General features: G+C 42.1%; 1 protein-coding gene across 1 annotated transcript in view; it reads left to right on the forward strand.

Annotated features, from left to right (window-relative positions):
* LOC105922489 (equilibrative nucleoside transporter 1) overlaps positions 1-25,484 on the forward strand; it is a 58,592-nt gene extending 33,108 nt beyond the window's left edge. The window contains exons 7-14 of the mRNA XM_036130168.1: positions 1,133-1,267; positions 1,446-1,543; positions 1,903-1,981; positions 2,073-2,140; positions 15,321-15,429; positions 15,519-15,604; positions 15,716-15,915; positions 24,866-25,484. Of these exons, the coding sequence (XP_035986061.1) occupies positions 1,133-1,267; positions 1,446-1,543; positions 1,903-1,981; positions 2,073-2,140; positions 15,321-15,429; positions 15,519-15,604; positions 15,716-15,915; positions 24,866-24,977 (887 nt within the window). The 3' untranslated portion in view covers positions 24,978-25,484. The remainder of the gene's footprint in view (positions 1-1,132; positions 1,268-1,445; positions 1,544-1,902; positions 1,982-2,072; positions 2,141-15,320; positions 15,430-15,518; positions 15,605-15,715; positions 15,916-24,865) is intronic.
* Positions 25,485-26,374: the final 890 nt, after the last annotated feature.

Consider the following 26,374-nt stretch of genomic DNA (forward strand, 5'->3'; position numbering starts at 1 on the left):
CAGGTGTTGTGAATCTTAATCGCTAGACCTCCTCCTCTTCTCATCTCCGCAGCAGCCGTTCAATCAGCCCTGAACAGCGTGCGTTCCTCCAACCCCACCGCTTTGTTGGGGACGCTGCTGTCCCAACATGAATCTCCGAAAATTGCCACACAGCTGTCCTACTCACGTGCTGCGATTCTTAACCAAATCTCGTCAAGTTTGTTGGCGAGGGAGTGTTGATCTACAGGATTAGCTTTTAGCCGAGTCAGCAGGCCTGCCCTACTGCCTCACCGTCTCCTTCTTTGCTTACCCCGATCCCTGGGCCTCCAGAGCGGATAGAGTGGAAACAAGGAGTGCTGGACATCTACTCCTCAAATATTTTCAGATAATCTAGCCACAAGAAGCTGTCGAGAACTAGTAGATAAAGGCTAAAACACAGGTGAATGAGATCAGGTTTTTAAGCTGCCACAGGAGCTGCTCATCACACCAATCAGCAGAGGCAGAGAGTGAAAGAGTCCCCTGGCCAAATAACACAAGTAGAGGGAAATTAAGATAACAGAGCAGAATCATGACAGACAAGACATGCTAAACATTAAGATGGACTGAACTGACTTGGCAATTTTGTTGTTATGCCAACCACTGAAAGTGCCTTTACACTAGAGCCATATTCATCAATCCAAACTCTGTGTTGTCTTAAGATAAGATAAGATAAGATAAGATAGTCTTTATTGATCTCACAATGGAGAAATTCACTCGTCACATCGGCTCATACAAGAAGGTGCAGAGTAGGGAAGGTGCATTCAGTTATATACAGTGAATCTTCATATCTACAATGGATCAGAAAGAATACCAAAAAATACAAAAAAGGAAATAGGAATGGGCATATGATGTCTCATTTACATTCTTAATGGTCTATATATATATATATATATATATATATATATATATATATATATATATATATATATATATATATATAAACATATCTATATACTTAAATATATACATATATCTATGCGCCTACTTACATACGCACCTACGCGTATGTATGTGCATATACATTGTATACATTAACCAGTTTCTTTATACGATGCTTTCTAAAATATCTGCCCCAGCAGTGTCTATTTGTTTATCTGTACTTGGTTGTTTACAGCCTTTGGGGCGGTGCTGCAGGGCAGTCTCTTTGGGATGGCTGGTTTGCTGCCAACCTCATACACAACTCCCATCATGAGTGGTCAAGGACTTGCCGGGACCTTTGCTGCTTTCGCCATGATCTGCGCCATTTCAAGTCTGTTAAAAACATTTGATTACTCCTCACTGATTTGCAACATCACCTGAAATGGAAATAAGTTTTGTCTTTCTTAACAGTAGTTTAATTGTGATCTAAAAAATAATGAACATTTTCAATTTTGATGTTTTTCCTCTTTAGTCATGTCTTCCATCTCCCCCCATCTTCTCTGTTGCAGGTGGTTCTGAACTGGAAAGTGCAGCATTTGGTTACTTCATCGTAGCCTGTGTTGTTGTTTGCCTCTCCATCCTGTCCTATATCCTGTTGCCAAAACTGGTAAACTCAATGGAATAGCACACGCTCAGCTTTTTAAAGACAGATTAAGTGCTGGGTAGTAGACCCCCTGGCAGGTTATCAGTAACAGGCTAATTTTAAATGGAACTAGCTAAACAGAGCACTTGGATTAGCATCACATCAGCAGGATTAGTTTGCAGGATTTCAGTGAGCAGTTACTGACGTGGGACAAAATTAAACCTAATTATCTTAGAGCGGCTTCTGCTATAAATGATATTTCATCATGAATCATGCAATCTGCATGTCTGACCATGGATTATAAATCATGATACATTACCCTGCACTGTTTTTGTCCATATCTGGTATTTTCGATGGTTAATGTGTAAAAACTTTCATTTCAGAGTTTTTTTCAGTTTTATCAAGAAAGAAACAGAAAAACACCAGATGACGTGCAGAACACAGTTACGCTTATGAACACAGGTATGACACTCATGGCATTCATTGGATGGTCATACTTTTGATCTGGAAAATTTTATTCAAATTATCATGAGTCAAATATCTTGTTCTTTAGACGTTAAAGATGCCATGGTGGAGGAGAACAAAGATCCCAGCATCTCCATGATGAAGATTTTAAAAAAGGTCAGACTCCAAATCCACATTATTTGATTATTACACTGTGAGCAGGAGCAATATCGACAGAAACATGAAACAAGAATTAAACAAACAGAACTCTGATTTCACAGTAAATGTTTTACATCAGAAATTCAAAGCAGCAACACATATGCTTAGTTTTTGCTCTTTGGCTCCCCCCATTGCTGTGGTTTGGTTCAGCATCAGGATTAGGAAATTTGAACTTTTTACACCTACAATAGAAACCAGTGAGCTCATCAGCCAGTCTTTGGGTACCAGCAGAGTTGGGGGATGGTCTCCTGCAGCTAGTTGGTGTCTGCATGCCTCTCCACATTAACAGAGGGTAGCTGGCTGATCATCCTAGCTTTCCAGCATAGCAACTCTTTGCTGCTTTGATCTCTGTAGTCAGAGTGTTTCTGGCCTGATTGTACATGACTCTGGTTCCCCTTCTAAAGCCTCCTCTTTGGTCTGATAAAGCAGTGTTTCACTGTGACCAGGGTTTTTTTTATTTTTTATTTTTTTATTAGATTTTCCAAATGGATATATAAAAATTAACATAAAAGATCAAATCCCCACCCTACCCTTACCCGCACAGAACAGCACATCACAGAACACTTACACAGTCAAGACAACATGATGAAAAAATCATAAATTGATCCAAAGCAGACGAGTCAGTCATATACACTTTTTCGTTGAAGGAATTTTAGTACAGGGTCCCATATTTTCTCAAACACATTGACCTTATCTTCGTTATAGTGTCTCAATTTTTCCAGATGCAGAGTATTTGCTAGTTCTCCCAACCACAAATCAAATGTGGGCACAGAGTCCTTTTTCCAAAATCTCAAAATCAATCTTTTAGCGATCACCGTACCAAACAAGACAGCCATTATCTCACTTTTAGTGGCTGGTCGCAAAGCACTGGAGACCCAGATGATGGCCATAAGAGGTTCTGGATCCCTTTTTTTTTTTTTCAAAAGCTGCTGAAAAAAAATTTAAAATTTTCTTCCAAAATGAGTGAAGCTGAACACATGACCAGAAGGAGTGTGTCAAGTTACCGATAGCGACCTGACAACGATTACAAGTTGGAGACACACTAGGAAAGAAAGTGCTCAGTTTCTCCCTCAAATAATGGAGCCTATGTATAGTTTTAAACTGTATGAGATTGTGTCTGGCGTTGACTGAACAATCTTGAATACTTTCCAAACTCTCCTCCCACAGATCTTCAGATAACTGTTGCCCCAACTCATCCTCCTTTTTTTTTTTTTTTTTTCTTTTTTTTTAAAGAATATGTTTATTAATTTTCCATTTTACAGCAAGTAGACAAATATCCAATATGCAATGGTTTAAACAAACCAACAAACAAGCAAACAAGAGAAAAACAAAAAACACACACACAGAGGCTCAGCTATGTATATACAGTTCCATATATGGAGGAAAAAAAAGTAGAAATAGAAAAAGTGCAACAGCATGTCTTTATGACCTTTCAGGAAATCCTTTTAACAAAATGTCTTATACATTCGGGTCAAGGTAGTTCAAATAAGGTTCCCATACTTTATAAAATAGTTTCGATTTGGAGTGTATCATACATGTTAAATATTCCAAGGGTATCAAATCAAAAAGCACCTTATGCCAGCCTTTAACAGTTGGGTCTCTATTATTATTTATCCACTGCAATAAAATATTCTTCCTAGCTGCATATGTAAGAATACAGAACAGTCTCTGATTTTTTTAACAGAACACATCTTGCCGGAAGGCCTAGAATAAGAGACATTGGGTCCATCTGTAGCTTCAGTCCTAATATCCTTTCAATTTCAGTTAAAATATTAGACCAATATCTTTGTAACTTATGGCATGACCAAAGACAATGAGTTAATGTTCCCACTTCAGTTTTACATTTAAGACACATTGGAGATAAAGTGGGATTGAAATTGTGCCTACGGTTAGGGGATATATGCATTCTATGCAAGATCTTAAATTGTATCGACTTGGCACGGTTACATACTGAAACTGATCTAGCATAGGTCCATATATCTTTCCACTCATTATCATGAATTGTAACAGAAAGCTCTTTCTCCCATTTCTCTCTAAGCTCTTGCAAAGCTACAGGTGGAATATCACGCATAGCTCTGTAGAGTAGCCTAATGGACATTTTCCCAACTGTTCCAAACAGCACTTTCTCAAGAGGAGATATCTCAGCATTACTAATTAGGGTTGTGCTTTGCACTATATAGTGTCTTATTTGCAAGAAACGAAAGAAATCACGTCTGGGGATATTGTATTTCTCAACCATCTGATCAAATGACATTAAAGAATTATCAGAAAATAAATCTTTCAGGACGTTAATGCCAGAGATACCCCACTGTTTACAGCCAGTGTCAAGCAGCTCTGGTTGGAAATCGGGATTGTTAAGAATAGGAGTGAAAACTGATGTTAGTTTGGACCTACCCTCAAATCTACGCAATAGTCGCCATGCCTTAATTGTGTTGAGCGTAACAGGGTTGTCACAGCACAGCCTGATAGTCCTAAAACTCTTAATAAACAACAGGTCTCTCAGTGGATATTTTGATAGGGAGGTTTCAGCACCCAACCAAGTTGAAGTTTTATCATTTAAGATCCACTCATGAATAAATCGCATATGAGTACACAGCTGATACTTTCTGAAATTTGGTAAGTCTAAACCTCCCTCAGTGCTTGGCAGCTGTAAAGTAGCTATCTTTAGCTTTGGTTTGCGTTTGCTCCATATAAAAGAACTAAGCCAGCCATTTAGTTTTTTCACAACTCCATTAGAAAATAAAACAGGGATCATTTGGATATGATAAAGTACTCTAGGCAATATGTTCATCTTAATGAGGGCTATGCGTCCTAACCAGGAGACGGGTAGGGAATTCCAGCGCTCCAAATCTTGTCTCACTTTCTCAAATAAGGGAACAAAATTAGCTTTATACATTTGCTTAAATGAAGGGGTTATAAATATACCTAAATAGGTAAAGCCTGTTGGAGACCACTTAAAGGGGAAAAAGGGGAGTGCTTTAGGTATTGAATTTAGACTCCCAATCGGCATGGCCTCAGATTTTGTCAAGTTAATTTTGTAACCAGAAAATTTGCTAAACAAATCAATAAGATTAAGTAAAGCAGGTACTGATGTATTAGGACTTGAAACATAAATTAGGACATCATCCGCATAAAGGCTTATCTTATGATGTATCCCATCAATTTGCAGGCCTTGTATAGAGGGGGCTGCTCTAATGGCCTCTGCCAGTGGTTCAATAACCATGGCAAATAAGAGGGGAGATAAGGGGCATCCTTGCCTTGTTCCTCTATGTACTGGGAAGTTGTCTGATCGGACCCCATTTGCCATAATGGCAGCTTGAGGATAGCTATAGAGGACTTTGATCCATCTAATATAATCATCCACTAAGCCAAATTTAGCCAAACAGTAGAATAGGTATGACCATTCAACTCGGTCAAAGGCCTTTTCTGCATCCAGAGAAAGCACTAGACTATCGACCTGAGCTTGCTGGAAAACCTGAATAATATTTAGAAGCCGCCTGACATTATTAGAAGAATTACGTCCCTTTATGAAACCAGTTTGATCCTCTTTAATAATTTTGGGCAAGACACCTTCAAGGCGTGTGGCTAAATTTTTTGCCAATATCTTCCGGTCTACATTAAGAAGGGAAATGGGTCTGTAGGATGCACAAGACTCTGGGCATTTACCCTTTTTAAGAAGGACAGAGATATTTGCTTCTCTCAAAATCCGGGGTAACTCAGTATTTGAGAATGCATCATTAAACATTCTGACTAGAGGATCTACTAATAGGCCTGAAAACTCTTTGTAAAATTCACTACTGAAACCGTCAGGGCCAGGAGCCTTTCCATTTTGTAGGTTCCTTATCGCGTTGACCACCTGTTCATTAGAAATAAGGGAGCTGAGAACAGGTTTATTTTCTGCTGGTATAGTGGGCAAGCTGAGTTGGGCAAAGAACTTATCCATTAATAGATACGCATCACTTGGCTGTTCAGATGTATAGAGATTATGATAGAACACGTTAAATGTGTCATTTATAAGCTTGTTATCATATATACGGTTGCCCTGCGTGTCACAAAGGGCTGCAATAAATTGTGACTCTGCCCTGTTTTTTGTAAGGCGTGCTAGGTATCTCCCAGGCTTGTCTCCGTGTTCATAGAATTTCTGCTTAACAAGTCTAATTTTGAGCTCCTCATCTTGTGTTAAAAGATTATCTAGGGTCGTTCTGACTGCAGATATTTCTTTCAGAATAGTGGGAGATGGGGATTGGACATATGCGCCTTCTTTAGCTTTAAGCTCACCCATTAAAATGTTTTGCTTTTCTCTTTTTTGCCTTTTTTTACTGGCTGAGAAAGAAATGATCAGCCCTCTCGCATATGCTTTAGCAGTTTCCCACAATAAGGCAGGGTTATCTGTGGATTGAGTGTTAATGGAAAGAAAGTGTCTGAATTCAATAGTAAAATAAGTAGAAAAAGTACTATCTTTAAGAATAGATGTGTTGAATCTCCAATATTTAACTCCACTACTTACCCCTTTGAGGGTAAGATCCAGTATGACATTGGCATGGTCAGAAATTAAAATACTGCCAATGGAGCAGGCCAGAACTCGGGGCAGAGAAAGCCCTGACAAGAAAAAATAATCAATTCTACTGTGACAGCCATGAGGAGCAGAAAAAAAAGTGTATGCTTTATCTGCGGGGTGAGTCGTTCTCCAAACATCAGCTAGTCCTAACTCTTTACATATATTACTGAGTGCTTTGGTTTGTGGAGATAGAGGCATAGCTTTAGGGGGTAGTCTATCAATAAGTGGGTTTAGAATGCAATTAAAATCACCACCTACAATAGCAATATCTGACTTAATTACAGAAAAATCTAAGAATACCTTTGTTATGAAATCAGAGGGGTGTGCAGGAGGGTAATACACATTCAGAATAGAGATAACTGTACCTTGCAAAACACCCTTAACAATAACATATCTACCACTTTTATCCTTAATCCTTTTATCCTCTGTGCCACATCGCCATGGGGCGATGTGGCACAGAGGTTAGGGAGTCTGTCTTGCAATTGGCGGGTTGCCGGTTCGATTCCCTGCTCTGTCTGTGTCTGTCGTTGTGTCCTTGGGCAAGACACTTAACCCGCATTGCCTCCTGGCGGTGGTCAGAGGGACCGGTGGCGCCGGTGCATGGCAGCCTCACCTCTGTCAGTCTGCCCCAGGGCAGCTGTGGCTACTAACATAGCTCACCACCGTTAGGGTGTGAATGTGTGTGTGAATGGGTGAATGACTGAACTGTAGTGTAAAGCGCTTTGGAGGTCGTCAAGACTAGTTAAAGCGCTATACAAGTACAAGCCATTTACCATTTACCATTTAATACAGTCCAGTAATGAAAATGGCAAGTTTCTTCTTACCAGTATAGCCACTCCTTTGCTACTTGAGGTGAATGATGAGAAGAACACCTGATTAAAACCTTCTCTTTGCAATTTCAAATGCTCTGCGTCATCCAGATGTGTTTCTTGTAAAAGAGCTATATCGATACGTTCTTTTCTCAAAAATGAAAGCACTTTTCTCTTTTTAACAGGATTATGGACCCCTCTTATATTCCATGTACATAGACGTAATTTATCACATGCCATACTGCCTGAATTTACCTTTTATACAGAAGGAGCATGAATCCCAAAGACATGACACCATACATGTACACACTGAGCCAAAAACAAACAAAAACAAAATAAGAGTAGTATTGTGAACAAGAACTATAATACAGAAAAAAAAAACACCTGAAGCCTAATGGCTTGAAGGGGATGTCCCTGCCACTTAACCTGCAGGGAGATCTTAACATCTTCCAAAGCAAGCTAAAAGAGCTTGCCATCCCATCCTCCATACTAAACAGTAGACCTATCATTAAACCACAACACTCCATGGTGGTAACTAGTTAACAACAACAAGAAAAAAAAACATACACTTCAGCCTGCTCACAGGGGCTATTGTGTGCTGCACAAAAGGGATATGCATATGCATAGCAATCAAACAGGAGTTCACATACCATACGGAGCTCCTCAGGATCTGAGTCCGGACCATGTCCCTGGCTGCGCCTCAGTTCGCAGGCCGCGCCCCCCGGAGGATCCAGCCCGCGGACCGAGACGCAGCTACTCTGTACCTGTACGTCTTTGTTCCAATGACTGAACCAGCAATTCGGCGTCTTCTGGTGAATCAACCCTTTTCTGCTTTCCATCCACCGTCACCCTTAGAATAGCCGGGTAGAGCAAAGCATAATCCACGTTCATCTTCTTTAGTGGGATCTTGGCACCATCAAACGCTTTACGCCTCCGAACCACTTCGGCCGAGTAATCATTGAAGAAGGAGACTTTTGGTTCCCTGGGTGTGTGTCCTTGTTCGGATTTGCGAGAGCCAAGCCGATGTGCAGCCTCCATGGCACGTTGTTTATCCCGAAAGTTGTGAAACCTCAGTATCAATGGTCTTGGACGCTGGTTCGGGCCGGGCTTCGGCGCCCAGGATCTATGAGCCCGGTCAAGCTTCAGTCGGCCGTCCTTCGTGGTCATCTGAAGATATTCAGGAATCCATTTTTCTAAAAATTTCACAGGATCTGGACCTTCTGCGTTCTCCGGTAAGCCAATCACACATACATTACACCTGCGACCTCGGTTGTCCAGCTCGTCAATAGGTTCCCGCATGTCACGTACTTGCTTCTCAAGACAGGCTAACTTAGCTTCTGATGATGTAGCCACATCTTCAACATTAGCAATTCGCTGTTCAGCTTCCTCCACACGCGTGGCAATAGCTTGTAGCTGTGAGGTCTGATCTTTAATGGCTTCTAAGACCGTGGCAACCTTGGCCTCAATAACTTTAGTGAGGTTCTCAGTTATCTTATCCAAAGCTTGAGTAAGTCTCGAATCCATTGTATTTGCGCTAGCCTCTGTTAGCTCACCGCCATCGTCAGGGTTCGATGGGGAACTGGACTTCGACGTTTTCTTCGTTGTTTTCTTCATACTGACTGAAGTTTGCAAGAAATTACCGTCATGGCTCATGTTAGGGAACCTCCTGTTCAAAAATGCATACTTTTACCGCACGTACATGAATAATTCAAGTATATATTGATAGATGCCACTGGAGCTTGCTTTCAGCGATGTTTACTCTACGACGCCATCTTGTTCCCCCCTCCCATGCTTTTTTAATCCTGCTTGTGTCTACACATATATTATTAAAGATCTTATAAAAGTAAGACACTGCCCCCCTACTGACAGGATTAAATTTATTTATTTCCTCTAGGATTTCATGTTTTGTTAAAGTTCCAAAATCAGATAAATTTTTCCTAACGTAGTCCCGAACCTGCAGATAACGCAGGGGTGTCAAACATACGGCCCACGGGCCGGATCCGGCCCGCCGAACAATTTAGTCCGGCCCTGTGGCTAAATGCATTATCATTATAAAAAAAAGAAAAAAAATAATTCTTTTTTTTTTTTTTTCAGTGTCCTGTCTGGCAATGTGGTAATAATAATTGTTGTCTTAATGCCAAAAAGAGCTCATCAGATTTGACTTTCACAAGTGGAGCAGTACTGCTTTTGCCATAGTGCTCCGCTTGATTTATGAATGTGAATAGTTTTATTATGATTCATGTGGGAAATATCTCAAATGATATGGACACTACAATAGGAAAGTAGGAGAGGAAAGGAAGAACAAGAAAAAAACAAAAGGTGAAAGAAAGAGGGGATAAAAGGAAGAGAATGATAAAACAATTATTGAAAAAAACATGTACTTCGTTTAATTGAAAATATGCAGTTCCTATATTGTCCACGAGGGGCGCTGTGTTTTAATTAGCAGATTAAGCTTCACGTGTGGAAAAATTTAAATCATTTCTTAATTTTTAATCTGTTTGATGTATTTTGTCATGTAGGACAGTGTTTTTAAGTTCCAAAAAATGTGAATAAATGTTTTTCAAAATTGTATAATTACTGTGATCAGTTCTTATGCATAATGCACAAGTAAATGTTTAACTGAGTAAAAGTATTGTTGAAATTGCACATACTTTTCTTAAAAACGCTGAGGTTATTCATAATATATTGTGTAAAAGTGAAATTAACTTAATATAAAAATCAACAAGTCCACATTTATTAGTTCTATTTAATCTTGCAATGAGTTAACTCGTGTGGCCCTCTTGAGATCAGATTAAGCTGTATGCGGCCCCTCAACCAAAATGAGTTTGACACCCCTGAGATAACGGAAAAAACTTGACGGAGGAAGATTATACTCAGAACATAACTGTGCAAAAGATGCAAAAGTTCCATTAATATATAGATCACCTATCACACTGATGCCCTTCATTCTCCACATCTGAAAGACGGCGTCACTGAGACCTGGTGTAAAGGAGTGATTTTCTGGATCTCGGCTGGGTTTAGGAATGAGCGAAATATTGGCTCTGTATAAGGTGAGGGGCAGTTTTGACACTTGCTTAGAATGGTTTAACATGCGCAAAAGTAGCGGTGATAAATTAGAACTAAATACTTTGAAGAAGTCAACATTGAAGCCATCAGGACCCGGTGCTTTGTTATTGGGAAGTGAAGAGATAACAGATCTGATCAGTTGTCAGAGTAAGTTGGTTCGTCCAGGTCAGAATCTGTAGCCTCAAAGCAAACGAAGCAGTCAGTACAGTCAGAGCAGGCCTGTAACTTCAGCTTTAACTTGTTGGTCCGTCTTTTCACGGTCTTAACAGTTTCTGCTTGTATTTGGGGGTTACATGAACCAGACAATGGTCAGAGAGTCCTAAAGCTGTGTGGCCAACAGATCAGTAGGCGTTCTTTTATGTATTGTAGCAGTGGTCCAGTATAGCCCCTTTTCCACCGCCTCAGTTTGACGTGCTCTGCTCCACCCACTTAGCAACCATTTTTAACAACCATTTTTCTAGCCAAGGTTTCTCTGGCTGTACTCAAGGCCAGATTCAAACTGAGCTGATGCGTTTTGACTGAACACACTGCTTTTCAGTTATTGTCCGAGGAGTGAGGAGAAATTAAAAGGTTTTTCTCTGAGGAAATCCAGAAAAACTGAAGAGCAACAACATTCATATTAAGGACCACTATGAACCGAGAGGATCAATCCAAAGTATAATTTCAAGAACAAGAATTCCTTTACTGTCCTGCATTGTGGAAATTGGGCTGTGACAGCAGCAAACACAGATAGTTACACACAATTATTAGCAATGAGAAGAAAAAGAGCAAACGGGTCTAATCTAAAATTAGATAAAGTTAAATACCAGAGTAAATATTCAACAATATTAAACAAACGAAAAATAACAATTTGACAGCGGGAAAACTCCAGCCTTTTTACATAACACACAATAATAAAATATGCAAGATTTACATAACGTACAATAATACAATATGCATAATAGTGCAGCAGCATCTATAGCTAAGGCGTGTGCAAGTTACCTTAGCATCTGGGGAACAATGAAAACAATTAATGGTTGGCTCAGAACCTGTCCAATGATTAGTATGATGTAAATAGTTATATCTGTTAGGAGAACCAAGATTATAAAGACTGACTGCAGCTGGGAGGAAGGACCTGTGGAAGCGCTCCTTAGAGCATCTGGGATGCAGCAGTCTGTCACTAAAAGAGCTCTGCAACAGCTGCATTTTACTATTTACAAACCATGAAACATGCTCGAAGGAAAAAAAAGAAAAAGGACATTTCAGCTTTCTATACCCAGATGCATTGTATCATATATGTGGATTTATTGAGGCCATGAACAAGGACTGACAATGAGCCAAGCTTGTTTCAGAGGCTGGAGCTAAGGTAGTAGTCCCGGCTGTGGAGGCTGGATCAGGAATGCGGGACTGGGATACTGAGACCAGGGCAGAAGTGTCACACTGGACTACGGAAGCTGGGGCTGGTGTGTCAAACCGATCCACTGAAGAATTGAGGGAGCTACTGGAATGCTGTGTCTGTTGCTGGGAACTTAAAGCATACATCTGGGTGACCACTCTACACACTCCAGCCAACCCAGTCTCATTGAAAAATGTGTAATATCCATATTGGTGGTATTGTCACAATTTAGCTCCTCAATATGCTTCAGACCTACTTTTTATTTGACCTGTTCATTTACATTGGCTTGGATTAGGGTTATGCTGGGGGATTATCATGTTCCCCCCAGCATCAAAAGAACATAGCTGCTGTTGCCATGGAAAAGTAAACATTTAAACAAAACAACTGTTTTTTAAATGCATTATGGTGTGATATCTATCCAGAAGTACAGATATTATTTTCAAAATCTTTGTCCAGGAAATGTAGACAATCTTTCATTCATTAATAAATATATATATATATATATATATATATATATATATATATATATATATATATATATATATATATATATATATATATATATCTTCTTTTTGACTCTCTATTCACTGGAACACACATTTCTGTCATCAGAACCGTACACTGTTGAGCCGAACACATCCCCACCAGGACAGGAGGGAAGAACCAGGAGCAGAAACACGTCAATGATGCTCTCCTAACCAGCAGATACCCTAACTGTGCATTTGTCAAATCAGCAAGGAAACCCAAAAGACATCACAGAACAGAACGTAGAGAAGAACAAGTGCAGAAACATTGTTATCCCGTATGTTGTTGGAGTCTCTGAAAAACCCAGGAGGATCTTTTCTAAACACAAGATACCAGTACATTTTGTTAAATAATCGACATGCTGTGGTCACCCCATGTTCTTTTTCTGAATAGAATTAGAATTAGAATTCAATTTTATTGTCATTGCACTGTCACAAGTACAAGCAACGAAATGTGGTATCTGCTTTTAACCCATCCCGTAGGGGAGCAGTGGGCTGCCATGTGCAGCGCCCGGGAAGCGGTCTGGGGTTCAGGGTCTTGCTCAGGGAGCCAGAGTGCAGGCACTGGGGATCGAACCGGGTACTTGCAACCTTCTCTGAGTGCAAGCGTGCTGCTTTAACCACTAGGACAGCACTCCCCCCCACTAGGCCAGCACTCCCCCATAATGTAGTGTATCTATTGTAGACTTCTGTAGTAATAAAAAGACTCTTTAAACTGTAACCATATTTTACCATATTTTATCTAAAAGGCAGAGAGACGTTTATAGCTTCAGTGCTGGACTCTTATACACACCAGGTGCCAGAGACCCTTGTTCATTCCTTACACAGACATTAAGTAGGACCCAATGTGGACACCCATTCAGGGGCGAGCCCAGTATATCAGTGTTCATTCATCACATTGGTGGGGAATATCATGCTATAATGCCGATATGTCTTAGCTGACACATTTTCCCCTAATCAGTCATTTTGTCTTATTTAAGTATGCCAGACTCTTTGCCTCCAGAGTCTGTGTATCTGTAATCTACATGGTAACCAATTTTACAGTCCAGTCTCTGTAATCTCATAATATAACAATTTCAAAGCCCACAGGACCCTCAGACAGAGGCTGGTCCATCCCAAGGACAGAACCCCCAGCCTAAGACGAACGGAGTGGTGTATGCAGTTCAGTCAGTGATAAATGTTCTGATCTTTATGTTGGAGAAACCAAACAACCTCTCCACAGACGGATGGTTCAACACAGGAGAGCTATCTCGTCAGGACAAGACTCTGCTGTCCACATACACCTCAGGAACAAAGGACACTTTGAGGACCAACATGTTCACATTGTGGACAGAGAAGACAGATGGTTTGAGACAGGGGTGAAGTTACATAACGTGAGAAAAAACAACTTTAATCAGACGAGGAGGACTCAGGTTTACACTTTCAGAAACTTACAATACAGTGATAGGTTTGATTCCTGCCAAGTTTCACCCCAAAGTCACACCTCTATGCATGTGACCACATCATTACTCCAGGGAGCCAGGCTAAGGAGGAGCATAAGTTTTGGTTGTATGGTTAATAGCACAGAAACAGGTGGTGAGTACTTGTTGTGAGTTCATGAAGACCAAGTAAATTCTCTCATCACCAATTGTTAAGACACTGATGTATCCATCCATCCATCTTCTTCCCCTTATCCGGGGTCGGGTCGCGGGGGTAGCAGCTTCAGTAGGGAGGCCCAGACGTCCCTCTCCCCGGCCACTTGGTCCAGCTCCTCAGGAGGAATCCCAAGGCGTTCCCAGGCCAGCCGGGAGACATAGTCCCTCCAGCGTGTCCTGGGTCTTCCCCTGGGCCTCCTCTCGGTGGGACGTGCCCGGAACACCTCACCAGGGAGGCGTCCAGGAGGCATCCTGACCAGATGCCCGAGCCACCTCAACTGGCTCCTCTGGACGTGGAGGAGCAGCGGCTCTACTCTGAGTCCTCCCCGGATGACTGAGCTCCTCACCCTATCTCTAAGGGAGAGCCCAGACACACTACGGAGAAAACGCATTTCGGCCGCTTATTTCCAACTCATTACCAACTTATAAACTGATGTATAAGTTGGTAATTCTTCATACTTGCTCCGGCATGAGAAGATAAACAGTGAAAATAGAAGTCACGAGTAACTTGTCATGAAGTTGCCTCTGGTGGCCATGTGAAGCATTTCAGTTGATTTGTCTGGAAGTGATATTTGTATTCCATGTCTGAATTTGTTAAATTTTTTTCTTTACTTGTAGACCACATCCATATGCATTCATAGAAGAATTAAAGATACAAAGGGATTGCAAGTATTGTAGTCATCCTTGAACAGATCATGATTGTGACAACAGAGTGCAACAAACCCCTTTAAATAATATTCAGAACAACCAGAATAAGTTGAGGGAAAAACACAGGAAGTAATATTACAGAAATATCGAAATGTACAGAATAAATTAAAAAGTAAGTAAGCAAATGGGAAGAACTAAAGTGACAAAACTAAATATGAACAATAAGGAACAAAACAGAAACATCTACAGAAACCCAAAAATTCAAACACTTAAGGATCATGACAGAGAGTTGTAACAGGAATCTAATGCCACCTTCTTGATTAATGAAACATTGACAGTTTTATATTTTTTCTGTTATTCTGCAATATTGGTGAAATGTAATTATTGTCATACAAACACACTGCAGGTCACCCACCACAGACAATTTTCATCAATACTACAGGAACCAAAAAGGAGAATACTGTAGACATGCTGTGAACTTAGCCCTTTAGTTCTTTTTTTAAACTGTGACGTCTGACCCTCAGATTTGGGTCCTGGCATTGTCTGTCTTCTTCACCTTCACTGTCACCATTGGCACTTTTCCTGCCATCACAGCTGACACGCGATCAATGCTTGCTGACGGCGGATCCTGGGGTTAGTTATCCGTCTGTGGTGACCTCCTACTCACCTTTCTCAGGTGTCCCCGGACTCCGCGGATAGTCAGCTTTCTGTTTTCTTCACAGAGCTGTATTTCATCCCTGTCAGCTGCTTCTTGCTCTTTAACCTGTGTGACTGGACAGGAAGGAGCCTAACAGCTGTCTGCATGTGGGTAAGTGTCTGACTGATCATCACATTTCCATCTTTAATTGATAATATGCTCAGTTTCCAGTCAGTGGCTCGATCACTTATCAATAAACTCACGAGGTGTCTGTGTCTGCAGCCCGGTAAAGACAGCCTGGTCCTCCCCGTCTCCGTTGTGGCTCGAGTGGTCTTTGTTCCTCTCTTTATGCTGTGCAACGTTCAGCCTCGCCTCCATCTGCCTGTCTTCTTCCAACATGACGGCTTCTTCATCGCCTTTATGGTTCTATTCGCCTTCAGCAATGGCTACCTGGCCAGTCTCTGCATGTGCTATGGACCAAAGTAAGAAGCTTACAAAACACAAGTTATTGAGCTAGAGCAATCAGCCAAAAATAATTAATCTGAATGGGAGGGTTCATGGGAGTGTAATATAAGTCCCATCTTTGAACCAGCACTTACGGTCTGAATCTGCACTGCGAGATGTGGAAGTCTTCTCCATTTGGATTAATCTCAGATGTGACCAAAATCTAAAAGAAGCCAATCAGAAAACGTTCAGGATCACGGGTCACCTGAAACCCAATATGGACACAGATCATAGAGTTCCAGTTCAGTTTCCCATCAGAACTTCAGGTTTCCAGGGAGGTCAGAATATTTTCTGCTGATTTTCATCCTGACGTGACTTCATGAACATAATGAAATATTCAATTTCCTGCTGATAAATCTGGATAGTTTTCAAGATTTTGAGTGAGTTTTTCAGACAGATGTCAGACCCAGGATTTGGAATCACAAGCATACAGAGCATTGAATCTTTGTCCAAATCTAATGTGGGAGGTGTGTCTGGAGCAGCAGCACAACTAACTGCTGGTTCACTCTCCCACCTCCATGTCTTCTGTTCAAATCCCTTGTTACCTGCAACTCTCACCTTCCTGTGTCCGTGAGGTAGTAAGGGTGTCTGGATGGATTTCATTCACTTCATAGCCAGATCTCACCTAGAACCACACACACCCTTTACACTTTGACCGTCTCTGGTGACTAGGCTAGCACAAGCAGCCTGGTAAAAGCTTAGTAAAAAACACCTTAACAAGATATCACACTTACAAGTCTGAAAATGCTGTGAACTGTTATGGGAGTTTTGGGTGGAATATTAAACAATAGTAACTGAGTTCCCATCTTTACTAAATGACGAGACGGTGGTATAACGTTCCAGCACTTTTATTGAGAAACAGAGCAGAGATTCACATAGATGGAAAGTAATCGCACCCCACGGTTCCGCTGCAGTCTCTGTCTGCCCTGTCTCTGCCCGCCTCGCTTTTCGGGCTTCCCCTAATACTGCACCGTGGCCTTCCCATGAGACAAAACAAAGACAGTCTATCGTAAACAATCAGTATCCCTCAGCAGCTGCAGCATTTGGCCTTGCACTCAGCAAACAGTGGATCTTATAAACAGACATCAGGTCTCCAGGCCTCCTCTGTCCGAGTGGTGTGAGGCCATAGTGACTTCAGAATAATAATTCTTATAACAGAACATACACAGGTTTTGGGATATAGTGTTAAAAGTAAGGTTTAGTCATTTCACAGCTGTATCTCTTAATGGAGAACCAAGCTCCTTCGCTTTGCTTCGACATTTGAAAGCTTAAAATTCTCCACCCATTCTTTTTTCACCTGAAGCGATTGTTATGCATTTATGCTTATTTTTTAAGTAATTTAATGTTTATCAAATATTTCTCTGTCTATTAGGTATTGTGTGATGAATATCTAGTCAATTGGCTTTGATATAAGGACAATAGTTGAAAGGGTGATTTGAGCACTAACTCTGCTACTTCCGGCGGCACTGCCCTGAGAGGCTGCGGCTACATACGGCTCCCGACAACTTGCGCCATTTTCTACAAAAATATGCCGCCTAACTTGCTACAAACTATCCATCGACTCGGTAGATCCTTGACTGGTCTACCGGGTCGGTAGACCAGTCAAGTCTGCCACTTCCTTCCATCCTACTATCCAACGTCCGCTCACTGGATAGCAAAATAGATCTACAACTCGAACTCTCTTCAAGCTTGTAAACTGTTGTGCTCTCATCCTGATGGAGACATGGCATACCTCATCAATCCCGGACAACGCCGTTAGCCTGGAGGGGCTAGCTACTTTCCACGCCAACAGAAACAAAGAACTCAGCGGTAAGACCCGAGGGGGTGGGTTGTGTGTTTACATTAATAACAACTGGTGTAAAAATGCTAGAATAGTCACAAGCTTTTGCTCTCTGGAAATCGAGCTTCTGATTAGCTGCAGACCTTTTTATCTGCCCAGAGAGTTTACTATTGTTAGCATCACTGCTGTTTACGTGCCTCTCAGCGCTAATAAAAGAGAGGCTATGAGTGTTCTCTATAAGACTATCACTGAGCAGCAATCTGCACGCACAGAGGGTTTTCATCATTGCTGGGGATTTTAACCAGGCAAATATGAAAGCTGTTTTCCCTCATTTCTACCAACATGTGGATTTTGCTACTGAGAGAGAGAATACTCTAGACTTAGTTTACACAAATATAAAAGATGCCTTCAGAGCAGGCCCCGCCCCCACCTGGGCTCTTCAGACCATCTCTCTGTTATGCTAATTCCCAGCATACAGGCCCCTGCTGATCAGAGCTAAACCTGTAGTGAGGCAGGTGAGGGTGTGGACTGAGGGAGCAATGGAGGCACTCCAGGACTGTTTTGAGTGCTCTGACTGGGACATGTTCAAAGCTGCAGCAACTTATGAGGACAAGATCAACGTTGATGAGTACGCCATGACTGTGTCAGCCTACATCAACAAATGCATTGAGGACATCAGCACCACCAAGACCATCATCACCCGATCACTGAATACAACACGCCCTCCCCCCCAGTGGGTGAAGTTGATGCTGACTTTCTTAACGGACTAAACAACTTCTTTGGGAGGTTTGAGGCACTAAACAGCACTCCAGCAGTGAAAGCTGTTCCCCATCAGGAAGAGGAGGTGCTCCGCCTTGACACTGCCAACGTGTGGGAGACTCTGAGGAGAGTCAACCCGCGGAGGGCCCAGGTCCAGACAACATACCTGGGCGGGTGCTAAAGGAGTGTGCAGGTCAGCTGGCTGGTGTCCTCACAGACATTTTTAACACCTCGCTGGACCAAGCCACAGTGCCAGCATGCTTTAAGTCTGCCTCCATCATTCCAGTGCTGAATAAACCTCAAGTCACCTGCTACAACAATTACCGGCCTGTTGCACTGACTCCCATCATGATGAAGTGCTTTGAAAGGCTGGTAAAGGAACACATCGTCTCCAGTCTCCCCCCAACATTCGACCCGTTACAGTTTGCTTACTGGCGGAAACGCTCCACTGAGGATGCCATCTCCTCTGCTCTTCACCTGAGCCTGACACACCTGGAGGAGAAGAACATGTACGTGTGGCTGCTGTTCCTGGACTTCAGTTAGTCGTCAGGAGCTTGAGATGAAGGAGCGCTGCGGAGTGGGATCCGGAGCGGTCTGAACCTGGAGCACAAGAGAAGATAATTAGTGCGGGAGTCAAGCAAGCACCTTTCGCTGGAGGGCCGTTGTGGTCATAACATTGGGTAAACACTGGCGGTGTTAGGCTGGCAGTCTTCCACTTCAATACCCCCACCGAGGGCAACTTAATGCCGAACACCTGCTGCTCCGCGCCTCCCTGCACATCAGCAACCACCTGCGGGGGGAGAGGGAGAAAAAACGGTTGCACCCTCAACGGGCACAGCCCGCAGAACCCTGACACTTAAGTGTTTATTTAATTGAACTTAAGCAATATTTTCATAGTATTTAACTCTACTCTCACCAAAAGGTACAAAAAACCATATCAGTCTGTTCCCAACTAAAAATTCTGGTCAAATTTATGTTGTAGAAGACATGTTTATTTGAAGAATATATGTATGTATATGTGTATATATACATATTTATATTTGACACTCCTCAGCACATATGTTTGTCAGTTTATTTGTCTTTCCTCCTGACTGTACTTGTGTATTGTGGCATACCCCCTGGCATATTTGTTTGTATTTGTATATTTTATATATTGTTGTTGAACTTTATTCTTTAATAAAAAAAGAGAAAGTCACCTTCACGGCATCACTAGGCCTGCAACTTCTTACAGTGACAGTATTAGTCTGAATACTGTCAGGGGCAGTCCTGATTAGAAAGAAGTGACTTGGGTTACCTATTCTTTTCACTTCCTGTTTTATTTTGTACTCATTTTCTGTCCCGTTTTTGGCAGCTTCACTTCCTGAGTTCCTCCCTGTAATCAGGATCTGTCACAGCCTAATGCTATTCACCTGGAGTTTGTGCTCCTCTTTTGTTGGCCTGCTTTTTTGTCTAGCTTGTGTCTCTGCTCTGTCTTCTGTAACCCCCAGTCGGTCGAGGCAGATGACAGTTCATACTGAGCCTGGTTCTGGTTCTGCTGGAGGTTTTTCCTTCCCGCTAATGGGTGGTTTTTCTTTCCACTGTCGCTTCATGCTTGCTCAGTATGAGGGATTGCTGCAAAGCCATGGACAATGCAGACGACTGTCCCTGTAGCTCTACGCTGATTTTGACTTTGTAAAGTGCCTCGAGATGACATGTTTCATGAATTGAATAGCTGGTATTTTGGCCCATTCCTCCATACAGATGTCCAAAGCAGTGATGTTTTGGGGTTGTCACTGGGCAACAGGGACTTTCAGCTCCCTCCACAGATTTTCTAAGGGCGAGGTCTGGAGACTGGCTAGGCCACTACAGGACCTTCAAATTCTTTTCACTGAGCCACTCCATTGCCCAAGTGGTCTGGTTTGGATCATTGTCATTATGGAATACCCAGCCACACTCCATCTTCAATGTTCTCACTGATGGAAGATGGTTTTGACTTAAAATCTCACAATACATGGCCCCGTTCATTCTTCCCATAACATAGATCAGTCGTCCCGTCCCATTTGCAGAAAAACAGCCCCAAAGCATGATGTCCCCCCCTTGCTTCACAGTAGGTTGGTGTTCTTGGGATGCAACTCAGCATTCTTCTTTCTCCAAACACGACAAATTGAGTTTCTGTCAAAAGGTTAATTTTAATCCGTTTTCTTCGTCGATATTCAGCTGTACAGAGCGAGGCGCGCTCCTGCGACTGGGGATGCATATCTCGGCAGGCATGCACATTCCGGCACAACACTGGCCGCCAGCCACCGCAGAAGCTGTAACGCAATTTCCCCGCCCGTCCACCGGGCGATACACACGAAGGCGTTGGGCAGCGCTCGCCCAAGACTCAATAAAAATCTAGTGCAGATCGGTGGATGCAGCAAGGAGATACAGCCGTTGACTAATGATAATACATTTGGCCACCGGGCCGGATTAAATCGTTTGGCCAGCATTCACAGACTCGCTATCTGGACGGTATCTGGCAATCTGATACCATCAACTTACTCTTAAAACGATCTTGTGATACGTTATCTAAAGAAGAAAAATACGTCGAGAACTCGTCCTTTGCTCTGTTTGCGTCTGCCGCTGTGCTTGCCTTCTGCCTTCCAGTCCGGCGCGCAGGCGCGAAAAGCCCGGATGAAAACATTAGCAGTGAACTACCCTATACGATTAATTTGCGTTATTTTTTTTAATCCGTTAATTTTTTTAAATTATTTAATCGAAATTAACACGTTATTTTGACAGCCCTAATTATTATCATTATTATTATTATTTTTTGAATGTTGGCGAGGCGGTAGCGTGAGTTTGGCGAGGCGGCCGCCTCGTCAACATAGCGCTGCGGGAAACCCTGATGTTCATACTTTCACTGTGTTAGTCATTGTTTGTACTGCCGTTTTTTCGACTTTTCATTGCGTTCGCCTGTCTGCTAAGCTCAAAACAACCGCACCTGGCTTGACGGAGAAACCAGAAAAGCTGAGCATCTTCATGACAGTGCACTTTTACTTTCGCCCTCTGGGATCAACCCCGGTTGCATAGTATACCTTTAACTAAACTACTAAGCAAAAGAGAAAAAGAAGCTAAGCTAAGGAACTATTTACATGCAAAAACAAACAAAAGTGGTTGATCATAATCAGAATAATTCAGCGAATCCTGGTTCACTGCAGATCTGATTCGAAAAGCATGGAATGGAGTTAAAAACATTTGGCATGTGTTTCAATCCATTCACAATGCAAAGCCCAAGTCAACCAGAACATTATTTTGAGTAAGTAATATTCTAAAGACTGATTTGCCCAGTAAAATAATTTAAACCTGTATGACCGAGTTTGTTAATGCGATTCTCCCTCCGGGCGTCTGAGGTCGCTGTAGCAAATCGGTGGCTAAAAGGTTACAGCATAAAGTTATCAAAGTTGCCTTTACACCAACATTAATATTCGATATTAATGCGGGGATAAGGCTCATAGCACCATCGAAGGATGGCCAAGCAGAACGGTTAAGCTTTTATGCTTTAAAACACTCCTTTTGAAATGTCCGAAACCGGATGTTAGCAAGGCTAATAGCATTTTGGTTAGCAGGAATTAAGTGCTAACAGATAAAGGCTTTAGCTTTATTTTTAGTCATAATGAGTGGGCTGGATAACGTAAACATTAATGTCCCATCAATGTATGAAACCCTTGTGGAGGTAACCTTGTTACAACTAAAGGAAAACACACTCAAATGATATTAGCAATACCATGAAACGAAGGCTAGCGTGAGCTACATCCGTTAGCCCTTTGTTCTAAAGCGCCATGTGTCCAATGGTTTACAAGACATTTCCCAATAAACCTTTTTAACTTCACTCTCAGCTTGCTGCCCAACCTGTTGGTGCCTTATGTGTGAGTTTTGTCCACTTTGGCCGTTCCATGAAGGACATAAAAGCTGGGAGAATCGTTGGTTTCTTCTTGGCAGGCTAGCGCTTAGCTCTGCAGCACCATGTGGTGGAGGTCAGAGGCCTGATGTCCTGCATACAGTCTCTGACTTGGATGCAGTCCGATTTGAGCAGGTTTTTTTTCTCAGAATTCCACAGCGGGTCATTCTGCTGGCTTTTCAGCTCCGTCTTGGGTTCTCTTCTCTGTACAGGCTGAGGAGAAATACAACAAAACTGTTTTTGGCATGCAGGATCCTTCCTCCTGCATCTGATTATGAGGTTAAGACAACAAACTTAACTCTGATTTGCTCGGGACATGTTCTCCAGGTGCTGGATGTGCGTCGGCCATGCCCGTGCCAGGGCCCATGGTCCGAGATAGCCTTTTCCTGGTCTGCTCCAGGGAGAGGTGGTCTGAGAGAGAGCTGCTGAAGAGCTGGGGTGGGAGCCCACCTGAGGGCTCCAGCCAGAAGTAGAAGTCTCCTGAGAAGTGAGAGGGTCTGCAAAAGTGTGCTGTGACTATCTGTGGGGAGTAGTCACAGCTGACATCCTGCTGAGAGAGAGGAGGGGCTTTCCTGCTGTCTCTCTCTCACGTGTGGCTGTGTGATCAGAATGATTCAGTCAAACCATTTTGATGATCATGTCAGTAATATCACAACACCGGTTCGATCCCCTGCTCTGACTGTCTACGTTGTTGTGTTACCTCACCCAAATTACCTGCTGTCAGTGGTCAGAGGGCCCAGTGGTTCTCATATATGACAGCCTCACCTTTTGTCAGTCTGCCCCAGGACAGCTTTAGCTACTAACATAGACCACCACCGTCAGGGTGTGAATTGACAGATTACTGGATAGGTGTCGAAATATTTTCAGAAAGAACTGAACTAAAGTCCGGTTGCCTCCTATTCAAGCCTGTTTGCTGACTGATTGTAGTGTAAAGTGCTTTGGGGTCGTCAAACTTGATAAAGCGCTACACAAGTACAATCCATTTACCATTTTTAGAGCTTCAATAGAAAGCATTGTTTGTCTCAGAATGACAGTGTGGTATGGGAGCTGTGCGGTACAGAAAAAGAAGGATTTAGCACTGGGGGTGAGGACAGCACAGAAGATTGTGGGGTGCCTTCTACAGGATGTAGACACAATCTATGCTGCACAAGTTGAGAAAGGGGCCAGACGCAGCCCAGTTTAGAATCTGTTACTCGTTTACAATCATGCTGCTGGTTCCAAAGGTTCTTGAGCTGATTAAAATCATTTACACTGTCTCTCATTTGCAAATGTTTATTTGCACATTTCAATTTACCAAGGACTGTTTAGATATCCATGCAAATTGCACAGTTCTGCAACAAAATTTATTGCACAGTGTTGTAAACTCCTACTTGTCTTTTTGACTCAAAAATTAGTCCATTAGCTGCTAAAGACCATTTGCACGCTTAATCCCAACAGGTGAGTGTTGTTGGCCAGTGTAATTATCTGCTTGAAAAATGTTCACGTTTTGTTGTGTCTCTGTGTTATATGTAATTGTTTCCATTCTGCGCCAGTGTCTGCCTTTTCAAAGATTATATTATGGTAACACAACAATAAAGTTTCTTGATTTTTTTTAAACAAAGTGGAGTAGTTTTTAGCACAAACCTGGCATCAGCAGGATTAATGAGAGACCAGTTTGATCATCCAGAGACCCGACTAAACTCTAATTCCAGATACCAATATAAACATAAATGGTTTTCATCTTTTCATCCCAACTGTATGAAAGACAAAAGCAAGAGGCAAGGATAAGATATTGCTGTGTTTGTAAATAGTACTCTGCAACTCTGTTGCATGGCATGTTACAATGAAAGAGATGGTTTGCAGTAAAGATATAGAGCTGCTAGTTCTTTAGTTGAGACCTTAGCAGGTCCTCTGAGACAACTTCTTGCAATAACACTTTATGCCCCCCCCCCCTCCACAAACATAAAACCTGTAATATCATCCACACCATTACCACCAAGATGCTAACCTCCTGGCTCTTTTATCTGATTTCAAGGGACTTTAACCATAAATCCCTGTCCTCCACCCTCCCCACCTTTTAATTATTATGTTACCTACAACATTGGATAAAATAAAACACTAGACTTACTATAAACTGCAAAGGGGAATACAGTTCATCACCCCTCCCTCTCCTTGGGTCTCAGATTATAACCTGGTTCACCTCCAGCCTATGTACAAACCCCTTTCTCATAGACAAGATACAATCATATTATAATATTCCACCACAACGTAAACATGGAAACATTGAGGTGACCATATGCAAACAGCTGATGTAGCAGGAGGTAATCAATAGGATGACATAAACAGGTGTGACCAGTCTGCTGAATACTCATCAGCAAAATAATATAGTGGTTTAATAGACATGATAAAATCTATATGTTTTTGTTAAACTATTTAATTAAATTTCTTCATCTCTAATCATGTGGTGAATGTTTGCTCTGCTGTTGTGCAGGAATGTTCTTCCCCATGAAGCGGAAACTGCAGGAGCCATCATGGCTTTCTTCCTGGCTCTCGGTTTGGCCTCAGGAGCTGGCATCTCCTTTCTCTTCAGAGCAGTGGTCTAACTGGAACACCTTTCTTTTACTACTGAATCAACTGGGACATGTTCATTTTGCAACTGCTCAATGTGGACTAGATCTTCTGTTCTACATGAAACACATCGTCTGTAACTAGATTGACAGTGACTGGGGGAATATGTGTTGACTGATGTAATGTGGAAAATTAACAAGACAAGCACTTATTTAACACATATTTAGCATGCAGACATCTGTCCACTGGCTACACTCTTTCTTGAGGACTTAATGTTGCTTGTGAAGACTCTATGCAATCTGCTGGATTTCCTTAGATAAGAAACTTATTAATGATCTGTATGATTTTACTGAATTTGACTTTGTAATGTACCTTGCGACGATGTGTTGTGAATTGGTGCTATATAAAAAAAATGGAAAAACATTTCCTCCATCCATTCCACAATTCACATCATCTGAACTGTCATACTCAGCTTTCCAACACCCTGTCAATGCTCTGGAGCTAGCCAATAAAGTTGTCTGAATCTTGGTGTGTAGAATCCACTGGGTGCCTGTAAATTTGGTGGGTGTGGCTTATTCCAAAGACATTGCTGCTATAGACTCTCATTCATTTGAAAACATTGGTGTTTTGTAATAACTCAAAAACTACAATGGTCTTAGAAACTTGATGTGTATACATGTCTCAGGGGGCTATACAATCCCTGAATATCATTGGCATTCTGTGACAGCACTTGTGTTGGAAAGCAATATGTATTGGTCCACGGCTCAGAGAAAAGCAGAGCAGGTTGCATATATTGCTTTCTGTGCTCTCGGTGGAGGCGGACACATTTTCCTGCTGCTCCTGCTGCTGCCCCCTACCCCTACCTCAGTGCTCTGTTCCTGCTTTGCTTTGTCCTTTCTTTCTAAGCTCTCTCTTCATACCATCCAAATTCTGAAAACTATGGATCTAGTCTGCTGGTCTCTCAATGCAATTGATCACATTTTTTCAATGGGAAGGCAGGGTAAGGGGACCCGTCCAGTCCTGATGGGATACACCCCAAATTCTTGGACAGGTGGATTTGGTGTCTTTCAATTTTGTCAGTCGAGGACATTGAAGACGTATACATGTTTGGATTTGATACTCGGATTTCTTCTATTTGGATTTGGAGGACACTTGATGTTTCTGCAATTACAGAGGATGTCGGTAACAATTATGGCCGGTCGCATTTGATGCGCTCATGAAGGCTGCTCATCCAGTTTACGGTTCTTCTCGTTCACAGAGTCACAAGCTGGATGCAATGGAACGCAGGCTGGCTGCAGTGGTTGAACTCAGAGGTGAGATGGGATAAAATCTGGATGTGCACGCTCGCTTCAAGGCGGAAAAGCCCAATAAATTCAGAATATTGGATTTGCCACGTGGAGCCCAGCGACAAAGACTTCAATGCTGACAAAAT

This window comes from Fundulus heteroclitus, unplaced genomic scaffold (assembly GCF_011125445.2).
Source record: "Fundulus heteroclitus isolate FHET01 unplaced genomic scaffold, MU-UCD_Fhet_4.1 scaffold_286, whole genome shotgun sequence".
Classification (NCBI taxonomy): Eukaryota; Metazoa; Chordata; class Actinopteri; order Cyprinodontiformes; family Fundulidae; genus Fundulus; species Fundulus heteroclitus.